The sequence below is a fragment of the Myotis brandtii genome, unplaced genomic scaffold, assembly GCF_000412655.1.
Source record: "Myotis brandtii unplaced genomic scaffold, ASM41265v1 scaffold111, whole genome shotgun sequence".
Lineage (NCBI taxonomy): Eukaryota > Metazoa > Chordata > Mammalia > Chiroptera > Vespertilionidae > Myotis > Myotis brandtii.
This window is the reverse complement of record NW_005353789.1, coordinates 5,403,941-5,417,501: the sequence shown is the minus strand read 5'-3', so window position 1 is coordinate 5,417,501 and position 13,561 is coordinate 5,403,941. Positions and strand designations below refer to the sequence as shown.

The following is a 13,561-nucleotide window of genomic DNA, read 5'->3' as shown; positions in this document are numbered from 1 at the left end:
TGGATATAAAGAGATGTTCATTAGATCTGCAAATACAGGCCACCTACCAAAGGCAATAGACTCTCTTGCAGGTGCTGGGGATGCAATGATGTGCCTGGCAGAGCCCCCAGTTTCGTGGAGCACTCATTCAAATGCCTTTGAGAAAGTCTGCTGGCCCTTCACGGAGGGAAGCACTCACAGCCAGGATCACTGATAGTGATCCCAGAGAGAGAAAGTGCTGTGGAGCCTCTGAGCAGATCTTTTCCCTCTCTCCCACCCCCAAATTCCTGCAGCACCCTTGCCACTCACCATCCACATTTTCCAGAAACATTTCATTATACTAATAGTGCTTTGAAGCAAATTCATAAAATTTGCAAGAGAAGTTACAAAAAGCAATCTCAGCAATATTTGGGTGTTTAAAAAAAAATGATGATACAGCTGACCTACAGGAGACAAAGGCAGTGGGAGGGCCCTCACTGAGTAAATAAATAGGAGTCTCTGTGCTGAGAACCCACAGCGTAGACTCAGAGCTGAAGTCTGAACTCCACCTTCAGGCAGAATGAGGTTCATCCCCGGATGTCTGCTTCTCCTGCTGCTGGTCAGCAGCCTCTCTCCAGCCCACGGTGAGAACGCTCCCTTACCTTGTCGTTGTCTTTTGAACAGAAATGGTCTTCAGACATTTCCTTTTTTACTTTTCAATTAGAAAATGGGGGGAAATATGACTTGAGGGAAAAAACTGCACTGTTGCTAGATTTCTAAAAGTAAGGTGCTTCAGAATTCAACTCTTGGAAGCTGTTGTATTATTATGATTCTTAGCCATAGAGGGAGGGATATGGATGTCCAATGTCCCTGTGACTTATACTTGGGTTGTCTATTCCTGGCCTTTTTCAGATGCAGCTCTGCTATCACTAATTCTTTCCATGTATCTCTTCTTTGCTCTGTCCGTCAGTGCCACCCTGGCTGACCAACCCTTGATAGGATTTAAAGATTATTGACTCAACTGGTTGGTCTCCTGCAGGGAGCGTCTGATGTAATTCTGTACATTTAGCACTGACATGAGCCATTATTAACACAACAGGAGTACTTAAGTACAAGCTTTCTGCAAAGAAGCAGACTTCCATGTCTAAATGGGAAGACGGTCTTAATAAATAAATTTGGGAAAGAAAATAAAAATAAGAAAACAAATGGGAAGGCGGTCTTTGTGTAAATAGATACATATCTAGTTGAAGTGGTCACTTTTTATACACTGAAGGAATCGGATGCATGTGCAGAATGATTCACTTGCCTACAGTTTAGAGGACAAATTTTCTTAAAGTGCAGCACATGTTATTTCCATTATTCAAGACCCTCATCTCTTTCCTCCAATGCTCCTGGCAAAGCCCTTTGGTCCCATTATGCAATTTGGACCTTGAGTGAAATACAACATTTTGTGGTATTTTAGTTTTTGCTCATTTGCTTCCTCCACTAAATTATAAATACCTTGAGAGCTGGGTCTCTTATATTTACCAAACCATGTCAAGCATGGTGGTAGGCACTGGGATTAAAGAGGGAAGAATTCAAATACCTGAGATGGGTTACTTATAGTACTTGTCTAGTACTAAGAACTTGTTGTTGGATAAAAATAGCCTTGAATTTTTATTATTGGCTTTTGTTTGGTAATGATTTGCAGATGAGATGGAGGACCAATGTATTAAACAAAAAAATATATATCTTCCATGGTATTTCCTCAAACAGAGGTTGACAAGTGGTGGCACTGAGTCTGATAAGAGGGAGAGCTTGTTACTGCTTCAAGGATTCTGCGATGAGTTTTTGTGCTCTATTGCTATGTGTTTGGAGTGAAGATCAGTTGATTTGCTACTGCATTAATTATAACTGAGTTGTAATTATAGCGGCTCTCAAATTTTATTATTTGGACCATGACCTGAGTGCCAATATAATTCTGTCACAAACTTCAGTAGGTGCTGTGTTTTCTACAAAACTAATTTTATTTTTTAGATTTTGGTAGGAAATGTTTGAATATAAATCAAGACAAGCAGAAATACATACCCTAAAGGAACATGGGTGGAAGCACCAAGTTGACATTTTTAAGTCTTCTATTGCACTATATGAGCAATTAGTATTTAAGTTCTAGTTATGAATTATATGCCAAAGGGATTAAAATAACTGATTCTGTGTTCACAGGTGTTCTGGAGACCTTGAACACGTCCTCTAAGTGTAGATGCATGAAATCGGTTTCATCCCTAAAGAGGCGCAACATGATTGCCCAGCTTGCAGCCTATGTGCCTGGGGATGGTTGCCCACACATGGAAGTCATGTAAGTTACAATAAAAAATATACGAGATTCCTCTCTCCAGTGAAAATAAGATCATATCTTCTACATAGTATTTTAATTTTTTTAATTTTTAAATTATAGCTGACATTCAATATTATATTAGTTTTAGGCATACAGCATAATGGTGAGACATTTGATATAATTCACAAAGTGATCTCCCCGATAAGTCTAGTTACCCATCTGATACCAAGTATAATTATTACAATATTATTGACTATACTAGAGGCCCAATGCATGAAGATTCCTGCAAGAATGGGCCTTCCTTCCCCTGGGTGCTGTCACCGCCTTCGCTCTGGCCCGGAGCAGCCTTTCCACCTTCCCACTCTGCCCAGAGGCCTGGAGCACCTGGGGTGGTGCAGAACGCCTGCATCATTGCCATGGCAACTACGCAAGCTTCCCGCCCCACCCCCAGCCGCTCAGCGCCTGTGCATGCAAATTAACCCACCATCTTTGTTGAGTTAATTTTCATACTCAATCCTGATTGGCTGGTGGGCGTTGTGAAGGTATGGTTAATTTGCATCTCTTTTATTAGTGTAGATTCCCTATGCTGTATTTCACACCCCATGCCTATTTTGTACCTGCTGATGTGTACTTCTTAATCCCTTCAACTTTTTCACTCAGTCCCCCAAACCCCACTCCCTTCTGGCAATCATCAGTTTGTCCTCTGTATTTATGAGTTTGTTTCTGTTTTGTTTGTTCAGGGTTTTTCTTTGTTTTTTAGATTTCACATATAAGTGAAATTATATGGTATTTGCCTTTCTCTGTCTGACTTATTTTACTTAGCATAATATCCTCTAGGTCCATCCATTTGTTGCAAATGATAGGCCACATAGTATTCTTACCCAAGAATCTCAAAGTGATTAACTATGAGGGTCACTAACAAGTCTCAAAAACTAATGATGAGAAGAATAATAATAACAATGAGAATCAGCAATATTTGTTCAGTGTTTATCATGCAGAGGCCCCGAACTCAGTGCTTGGCATGCATTCACTCATTTTATCCCTCAGTCCTACGAAGGTGTGTCTATTGTTGTCATTCCTTTGCAGATGCAGAAATGGAGTCTTAGGGAGGTTAAATAACTGCCCTGGGCACACCATTCTAACGGGACCGAGCCAGGACCTTACTCACATTTTCCCCATTCCCAAACTCCTTGAATCCATCACATTCAAATGGCCAGCAGAAGCAGAAACTTTGTTTCCCACCAAGTCAAAGAGCAAGAAAAGAAGATTCCATAACAGTCCTTGTCTAAAGGTCTGTTTTAAGGAGATGTCCTTTAGTGTTTTGTTCTGTCAATTTTGATCCCACTCTGAATAAAGAGTTAGGCTAAGGGGATGGTAGTGGCTGCAAAAAGTCTAATAGATATTTTCTTTTATTGAAATGGTATGACCCCTTGCTTCTGTGACCCTCCCTTTTTGTAATCCCAGAGAAATCTGTGGCTATTTGTACCATAGCATCTTCTACATCACACCAAATGAGACTGCACCCTGCATGAAAAGCCCCTGCCACAGTGTCTGGCACAGTAGTAAATGTTCAGTTAATGTTAACTGCAATTATTATACCCTTATTGTGTTGAGACAATCAAGTTTGTACCCCCTCTTTCACTCCTGCCAGAAAATAAGTTTTTTATAGACAGGGATCAGATATTATTCATTCCTCTATTCCCAATGCTTTATCCCTTACCTGGTATGTAGTAGAGGCTCAACAAATCTTGGATTGTTACACTGAACATTTTATTTTATTTTTTTAAATATATTTTTATTGATTTCAGAGAGGAAGGGAAAAGGAGAGAGAGATAGAAACATCAATGATGAGAGAGAATCATTGATCGGCTGCCTCCTGCATGCCCCCCACTGGGGATCGAGCCCACAACCCGGGCATGTGCCCTTGGCCTGAATCGAACCTGGGACCCTTTAGTCCGCAGGCCGACACTCTATCCAGTGAGCCAAACCGGCTAGGGCTACACTGAATATTTTAAATGGAGCCTTACATCTTTTTGCATATCACTGAGTGAATGCATGCCAAGCACTTAGTTCAGGGCCACTGCACTTAGAACTTTGGTTTCGCCTTCCTGGATCTATCTTTAATGAACCAAGCACTCACAACACCTTAAATTATTAGGCACAGCATCTTTCTAGGGCTTTGATGACTTTGTTTTCATTAGAAGCTCTCTCTTTGGACTTCTTTAGACTTCTTTTTTAATTTAATTTTATTGTTTAAAGTACTACAGATAGTAGTACATATGTCTCCTTTTTAGACTTTTGAAATGTTTGTAAACAGCTCACTTTTTTGGTCCCATTTTGATATCAATGCTTTAGGCCTCTGACTAATTACATTCAACTTGTAAAAAAAAAAATACCACACCATAATGTAAAAATGTGTATAAACTTTTTCATTAAAAAAAGCATTATACTTTCACTAAGGTGTTTGCCAATGAAAGCTCTAACTAAACCACAATTATTGTCCTCAAATTCAGAGCTATGAAGTCTAGCCAGGCCCTATCTGGGAGCAGCTCCTCTGGTTGTGTAGAAAACCGAGACTTCTTTCTTTCTACTCCATTTCCTTGGCCATGTGTCAAGGCCCTCACCTCACAGTCAGGGAAAGTAATGCACCGTAATTTTCTCTGCTTTAACTTCAATCGTTCTGAAGTGATAAAAATGTAATTTCATATCTTTTCACCAAATTCTGCATCACTAAACTATAACCAGATATAGAAACGAAAGATGCAGATTATTATGAGAAATTCAGGCCATTCAGGGGGTCAAAATATTGTGAGTCCAGATGATCAGAAATCTGGTTTTCCATAATGAACTCAGAAAGCAAATTGGAAGGCTCTGTCCAAGAATCCAGTTGTTCTATGAACTCTTACTTCTTACGATTCACTTAACAAGGATGGAGATTCAAAGCCAGGTAGATGGATCCTTGCTGTTTGTCATTTTATAGCTAACACAAACGACACCTCAAGAAACTGTGTTTTGTTTGGTCACACCCATAAAGAGTAGGTTTTCTCAATTGGCTATCACCTGGAAGGCCTCACTTCTTCTATTGCAGGTCAACATGCAACCGTGTGTCTGCCACTTGGTTACCATTCTGATTATTCCCGTATAAGGCTGTGGCGACAAGTGTGGATTCTGGAGTCAGATAACCGTCATTCGAATCCTGCTCTATCATGTGTTTATTGTGCAATCTTGGGAAAGCTACATCATATACTCACTAAGACTCAAGTTCTTCATCTGAAGGCCAGGAAATAATAGTTCCTCCAGCACAGGACTTTCGTTAGGTTAATTGAGATACTTTACGTTACCTGCTGAGCATAATGCCTAGCACATTGTCAGTGCTTGCTCAAGATCAGCTATTAGTTATTGTTGCTGTTTTTGTTATCACTTAATTTCTTAGAGTGGTGAGAGCCTCACTACCTGGTAGCTCAACCCAAAAATGCAGATGTCGCTCAGAGCAATCAGCTCTGTAACCTCTCCCACATCAACTTCATTAAATTTTTTTTTTTCAAATAAAAGGTCCTCAAGAGAGTGTGCTTTATAGTCTATTTTGTTCTCCCAAGCGCAATAGCCAAAAACATTTAAAAGATACTGTGATACAGCTTTAAGAGTGAGCCAACCTTGGAGTCAGCTATTTGGTGTATCTCCAACTCACACAAAAGTTGTCAACAAAACATTAACCTCTGACTTGTGAAATTCTGTCAGCTTTGTAGTCAGTTTCACCAGCTCAAACATATGCTTCTGCAAGTGGTGTTCTTCTTATTCCTCAGACCTCAGGCTATAAATCACCTACTCCCAATGCCTACCTCTAATTTTGCTTCCTCTGAGAATAATTATTTTTATATTCAAATCTTACATGCAGGATTGACTAAAATGTAACATTGCTTTGCTTTTATTTTCGTTTATTTTCTCCCAGAGTCTGGTTGAAGAATAGGTCGGTTCTATGCTTGAATCCTAAATCCAAGTGGACACAAAATCTGTTGGTAGATTTACAGAGGTAAGTCAGGCATACAAAGGGTTTTTCAGATTCTAATTTGCACTGAAGGCTTTGTCTTTCCTGGACAGTCAAAATGGGTGCCATTAAAAATTATTTTTAATATTTCTTCATTGACTTCAGAAAGAGGAAGGGAGAGAGAGAGAGATAGAAACATCAGTGATGAGAGAATCATTCATCAGCTGCCTCCTGTTCACCTCCCATTGGGGATTGAGCCCACAACCTGGGCATGTGACCTGACCAGGAATCAAACCATGACCTCCTGGCATGAACCTGGGTTGGACGCTCAACCACTGAACTACACCAGCTGGGCATTGGGTGCCACTTTAAACTTATGGGAAGTTCCTAAGACAAATGTCAATTCTTCATTATTACTTACCAGATAGAGTTGGGGTGACTCATTCTAGCAGTTCAGTAAACTAAACTGGAAGCCAGTATCCACAATATTCCTTGCTTGATATCTGCAGGGGAAAGCCACAGTTTGTGGTCTTTCTCTAAACATGACTGTCTTGTTTATGTTTTTGTTTCGTCAACTTTTAGATCCCAAGAGAAAGGGGGTCCGCATACTAGACACAAGAAGCCCTGATGCCAATATCCCAGCAAGGACACCTGCATCCCTCCTCATTCCTGCTCTGGGTTCAGTTTTATGATCAGTTGAATCTTTTTAAAATTTTTATTTTAAAGAGCTTCCCCATACAAGCAAGCATGAAAATACATGTAAAAATCACCCTTTGGAGGCTGAAATGGCAAACTTAAACTTTTTGAATAAAGAAGCCGACATACATGGAGTTTGCATTCTTACTCATCAGGGAGGAAAGTTCTATTTAAGTGTCTTTTACTAATATCCCTATTGCTGAATGCTAAATTTTCCTAGAAAAATAAAGGAATTGAAATTTAAACCTCAGACCTGAACATCTGGCTTGAAGTGAGGGAGTGCTTTTCAATCATTTTGTGCCCAAGGAAAAGCAGGCTTCCATAAGAGACTGAAAAAGCTGCCTGGGAAACCCACAAAACCAGCCTGGCAAAGGACAGGGGGTCCGCACAGTAGACAGCTTCCATTCAAAAGTTCACTAGTAAGAGGAATGGGGTCTTTTTCCTACTTTTAATGAGTTCCCTTATAGGAGTTACCATCACAGATAAAAACTAGTAACATTCAAAGATCCCCAAGACCTAAATTCATAGCATATTCTGGAAAGGCATTTATAGGGTGATATTTAGATGTATTCTTTTATATGTTTGCTCTGACAAATGTTTTTACTCCCATCTTTTGCACCGAAATGTTGTTGTTGGTCTCTGGTATCCAATTCTATCATGCTTCTTATTAGTCTAATGCTATTCAATAAACTTGAACAAACATTTTACTTCATTATTAGCAATTCATTCTTAACAGAGCATTTCCTCAAATTCAGACACTCTCTGAATCATCATCACGGACAGTAGGATTTCATCATGTTTATTTTTTTTTGCATGCCTCTTACCTCTTACAGATTATCTAAATTACATGGCCAAGTGTGAGTGAAGTTTTTCCTGAGATTAACACAGTGGGACAATGCTTGATTACTGGAGCTTCTTTCCCTTGATATACTCAATTTCCTCCAGAAATTTCCAATCTCCTACTAAAACCCATTTTCACTGCCTCATAATATTGATTCTTGAAGTCTCCAATGTTTCATTTGGAAAAGTTTTGCATTGTGTTTGACATACAAAAGTGGCTGATGCTTACACTGCCACCCCCTTCCTCCCCTCATTCCAGCCCAGCTCTCCCACCACTGCACTGAGTTCTACTGGGTTTGTGCCCCTCTTCCTCCCCGCTTCTTTTGGGGTGAGGGGTTTCTCACAGCACAACCAGGTTTCAAGTTATATCTGGCTCCCGCTTTCATTTTTCTCTTTTTATTTAAATAAATTTCTGGGGTAGGGGAAGTAAAAAGCACCTATAAGTACAGGGTGGGGCAAAAGTAGATTTATAGTTGTTCATATAGAAAATCTATATTATAAAAGGCCAGTGGCCGGAACGCTGGAACGACCAAATGACCGGTCACTAGGAGGTGCATGGAGCACCTCTCAGTCCCTCCCCGCAACCAGCGAGCCACTCGCAGCGGCGAGGCAGGGCTCACACGGTGAGGAGGGGCTCGTGTGGGGCTCGTGGCTTGCGCAGCACAGCAGGGCTTGTGGCTTGCATGGCATGGAGGAGCTCACAGCTCATGGGGCGAGGCGGGGCTCACGCGTCATGGTGGCTCCAGGCAGCAAGCTACTCATGCACAGCGGGTCTGGGGTCCTGCCAAGGTGGCAGGTCTGGGTCTCGCGTGATTTCGAGTGCTGGGCCTCTAGTGTTATAATAATCCTATATAATAAAAGCCTAATATGCAAATTGAATGACCAGTTACTATGACGCGCAGTGATCACCAGGGGGCAGACACTCAACTCAGGAGCTGCCCCCAGCCCACAGGCCCCAGGCCAGCCAAGGCAGGTGCCAGCAGGGGCCCCCAATCGTCCCACCGGTAGCCCCACAGATAGGCTCTGATCGCCAGCCAGGCCTAGGGACCTTTCCCATGCACGAATTTCATGCACTGAGCCTCTAGTTAATAAATAATACAAGCATAACTGTGTTTTGCATACTCACAACTGTAAACCTACTTTTGTCCCACTCTCTACTAGATTTTCTGTTGTCTACAATTCAACGTTTCTTTATCACAAACACACACTCATAAAGGGATTGTAAAATGTCAACAAAATCCTGCATTCTAGCATTTTTCAGACTTCAATATTTAGGGATTAGGAATCATTCCATTCTTTAGTTTGATTCTGGTCTTCTTGGAGAAAAGTAGCTAGACAAATCCCAAGAGCCTCAAATAAGAAATGCTATCATTTTGTATGTGGTACTGTTATCACTGTGATTTTACAGATGTAGAAGCTGAGACACAAAGAGGTTAAATAACTTACTCATAGGCCTTATGGCTACTCAACAGCAAGCCAAAACTTGAACCCAGGCAGTCTGGCACCAGAATCTATGTTTCAAATTACTACATTATACTAACTCTGTATGAGATAGCTATCATCAGCTCCATTGCACAGAAACAGAAATAGAGGCAAATAGACATTTACTTGCTCCAAATCACATAACTAATAAGAGGCAAAAACAAACTCCAACCCCAGGGCCACCTGATTCCTAAGTGAATACTTTTAATCATAACACTATACTGCCTACATTTTTCTTATCCCTAAAAGTATTTTCTACCTCAGCCCCTTGGCCCATCTTCCTTTTCAGGCCACTCAAAGCCAGGGGAGGGGTGGGAGCTGGAAAACACTCAGGCTTCCCTGGGTAGAGACATCCATTGAGTGTAGTCCAATGCCCAGGGGAATGGACAACTGTCAGGGTAGCATGGAGGCACTGGGCAAACGTGGAGTGAGAAACAAACAGCAAGGCTAGTGAGGACTTCTAAACTTGCTTTTCTTACCACACATGCACCCATTCCTCAAAAGCCACAGTAGATTTGGGGGTATTCAGCCTGATTTAGAACAGGAATCTTAACCCATAGTTAGATGCAGGGTGACTTACTGAGCAGTTAATGGAGTGTCTGAAGAAAAGTGATTGTAGGTGATCTGAGTGGGTTGGATCTAGATAGGGAGAATGGTGAAACAGGAAGGCAGATTTTAGGAAATTTATGGCTCATACATACAGATATATACACATGAATCAAAACCAAAGTGAAATAGAATTGAAGGGGAAAAGCAAAACAGGGTGTGGTTTGCTTTTCCATCACCTTCATTTTTACAATTCTTCCCTTCGCTGAGATGTGCCATGTGAGGATTGGTCTAGATCCTGGGCTTTCTTGCTCTGAAGTAAAGTTTGGTGGTACTTTTGAACAGAATGAATGTGCTAGTCAACAGAAAGAAAGGAAGTTCTTAAGTCCAAAGGGTAACAACTGAAAGACAAATTATACTATTGTGACCCTCAAGGACAGAAGGACATTCTCCAGGAGCACCATCAGCAGCATCTGGGAACTTGTTAAAACACACATTCTCCACCCCTCCCCAGACCTACTAAGTCAGAAACTCAGGGCTTGGGCTCAGCAATCTGTGTTTAATAAACTGTGGTATACTAAAAATATATATATTTGGTCTTTGTCCCTGGTTCCAGGCATAGAGATCCAAAAAACCTTCGGAATTTCCTGGCTCATAGGGGTGTTTTTTGTTATTCACAGTGAGGCCCTTTCAACCTTGCCTGAGTTTATGCTAGTGAGGTGCCTATTGGCATACCCCTAGACAGCTTCAGGATGGGGTCTGGTTTCCAGACGAACCAACCATATTCAGCCCCACCCCTGAACCTCCACGAAGGGCAGAGAGGCTGCAGTTCAATCACCAATGATTTAATAACCATTCCTACATAATGGAACCTCTTTTAAAAATTCCTAAACAATTGGGTTTGGAGAACTTCTGGGCTGGTGGACAAATTGAGGTGCTGGGAGGGTACATCTGGAGCAGGCATGGGAGCAATGTACTCTCCTCCCCCATACCTTGCCTTATACATCTCTTACAGCAGGAGTCTTCTAACTTTGTTCTTTTTCAAAATTGTTTTGTACCTACGTTCTTTGCTTTTCCATATGAATTTTTGAATCATTGTATCAATTTCTACTCTCAAAAATGATTTTTATTGGGGTTGTGTTGACTCTATAGGTCAATTTTGGAAGAATTGGCATCTTAATAATACTGAGTCTTGCAGTTATGAATATAATATATCTCTCCATTCCATCTCTTACAGCAGGAGTCTTCTAACTTTGTTCTTTTTCAAAATTGTTTTGTACCTACATTCTTTGCTTTTCCATATGAATTTTTGAATCACTGTATCAATTTCTACTCTCAAAAATGATTTTGATTGGGGTTGTGTTGACTCCATAGGTCCGTTTGGGAAGAACTGGCATCTTAATAATACTGAGTCTTCCAGTCATGAATACAATATATCTCTCCATTTATGTAAGACTTCTCTAATTTCTCTCAGCAATGTTCTATAGTTGTCCACATTCAGATCTTGCAGTTCCCCAAAACCAAACCATGAGCTATAGCCTTTGAAAAGCATTCATCTGTAGGAGCAATACAAGCAATGTATTCTTATTTATCATTCATATTATTTGGGAAGTGGTCAGATGTGGTTTGTAGCCTAACGTTAACTGGACATTATCGCTTCCTCCTTCAAAGAAAAGTAGTGAATCACTTAAAGCAATTAGATGGGATATCCTCAAATTCTCCCCACCGGATTTGCAAGTCTACCCCAAACTCCTCCCATTCTTATCAATTCTTTTTGACTATATTAAACTTGGCACCCTTTCTCCTCATTCTTCCAAGGCCAATCCCTCTACCTGTATTTAAATATCATCCCCTCTTAATATCTCAGGAGACACACTATCAACTCTCCTTTTGTTTTCTATAATCAACCACTTCCTCCCAATTAGTTTTAACTTCCTACCATTTAAAGATATTCTACTCTCTCCCATCACAAACAAACAAACAAACAAACAAACAATGCCAAACAGCCTTTTCCTGGTCCGCTTCTGGCTATTGTCTCCCCTTTCTTCCTCTCCATCACAGCCAAACCTCTTGAGTTGTCTGTACTTAATGTTATTTCCCCAGGGCTCTCTTACTGTGTAGCACCCTCCAAATTAATAAAGATTCTACCTCTATTAGTGTTCCAAACAACTGCCAATAAGGTCACCAATGGTCAATGTAGCAATATCAGTCAGCTATTTCCACAACCGTGCTATGTAGCTCAGTGGCTTGTAGCAAAAACATTTATTTCTTGACCACATGTCTGCAGGTCAACTGAGGTTCAGCTGACAAGGGTGAGTTTGGGATTAAATTCAGGTCATTTGTTTGGATCAGGCCTACTCCATGTGTCTCTCATTTGGGGCAGGGATCAGATGTCTCTTATGGTCTAGGCTTGGAATTATCAACTTATTACTTCCCCTCACATTTTACTGGCCAAAGGAAGTCATATGGCCATGCCCAATAGTTTATTTCACCTCTAGTGGAACTGCATAACTACATGGCAAAGGGCATGGGTACTAAGAGCAGTAAAGAATTGGGGACAATCATAACCCTGCACAGTTGCCAAGTACAATGATGGGTGTTTCATGCTCAACCTATGGAACTGAATAATATTTTGCAGGAAAGGAGGACTACTGCACCGTTACAGTCTCTCCCCTTGGCACTCAGAATGACACACTTCTCCTGGGTCTTCTTTTACCTTTCTGGTCTCTTCTCAGTTTTACTTCAGGCTGACCTTTCCCTCGTTGGTTGAGTGAGAGAAGGCCATTTGGCATTTCTTTTATCATATACTTTCTTCCCTAAAATATCATGCAAGACCACAGCTTTCATTGCCATGTAAACAATGATTATTCCCAACTTTTCATCCCCAGTTCTTGGAACTCCATTCCATTTCACCCAATGTTTCTGCTATATCTCCACTTTGGATTTGGCAAAAGTACCTCAAATTCAACATCAAGGACAGAAATTCATGATCCAATTCCAATCTGGTTCAATTCCAGCATTACCTACCCCAGTGAACGCTTCACAATGTGGCTAATTGTGCAAGATGGAAAACTAGGACTCATTTCAAAGATTTTTTTCTATTACTGCCAGCTTTGTATTCATTCCATAACAGAATACTGTTGACCCATTTTCCTAAATATCCCCCTAATCCACCCACACTCTCCATCTTTACTGCCACCCTATGACCAGATGCCATCAATTCTTACCTGGCCTAATTAAATAGCTTCAAGTTGTCTGTCTCCAGAATTCTCTCGGATATCGATCCATAATGCAGCTAACGAAGGTGACCCTTACAAAATGCAAATCAGGTGATATTACTCCTGCTTCATTTCCAAGCTCAAAGGTCACTTCCTCAGGAAAGCCTTCCACATTCATCTAGCCTAGGCCAGATCTTTTTGTGATATCCTCTCATGTAACTGTCTCTTTTCCTTGAGAACACTTACCTTTGTTTCTAATAATACACTTGTTAGTGTGAAAATGTAACAAATATCTGTCTCCCCTTTCGGCTATAAATGTTATGAGATCACCCTGACAAGTTTGGCTCAGTGGATAGAGCGTCGGCCTGTGGACTGAGGGGTCCCAGGTTCGATTCTGGTCAAGGGCATGTACCTTGGTTGCGGGCACATGCCCAGTGGGGGGTGTGCAGGAGGCAGCTGATCGATGTTTCTCTCTCATCGATGTTTCTAACTCTCTATCCCTCTCCCTTTCTCTCTGTAAAA

The 13,561-nt window shown here is 41.0% G+C and overlaps 1 protein-coding gene across 1 annotated transcript; it reads left to right on the top strand.

The window, feature by feature from the left end:
- Positions 1-508: 508 nt before the first annotated feature.
- Positions 509-7,172, top strand: CXCL13 (chemokine (C-X-C motif) ligand 13). The gene is made up of 4 exons (XM_005857434.2): positions 509-602; positions 2,161-2,293; positions 6,222-6,302; positions 6,840-7,172. Exons 1-4 carry the CDS (start codon positions 539-541, stop codon positions 6,883-6,885), a joined length of 324 nt encoding a protein of 107 aa, XP_005857496.1. The 5' UTR covers positions 509-538; the 3' UTR covers positions 6,886-7,172.
- The last annotated feature ends 6,389 nt before the right edge of the window (positions 7,173-13,561 follow it).

What these genes read in the sequence shown, in the direction of transcription:
- CXCL13 (XM_005857434.2), top strand. Translation starts at nt 539, where the DNA reads ATGAGGTTCATCCCCGGATGTCTGCTTCTCCTGCTGCTGGTCAGCAGC. An exon ending in CAGCCTCTCTCCAGCCCACG is followed by an intron (nt 603 to 2,160) that starts GTGAGAACGCTC and finishes CTGTGTTCACAG; the next exon opens with GTGTTCTGGAGACCTTGAAC. An exon ending in TGCCCACACATGGAAGTCAT is followed by an intron (nt 2,294 to 6,221) that starts GTAAGTTACAAT and finishes ATTTTCTCCCAG; the next exon opens with AGTCTGGTTGAAGAATAGGT.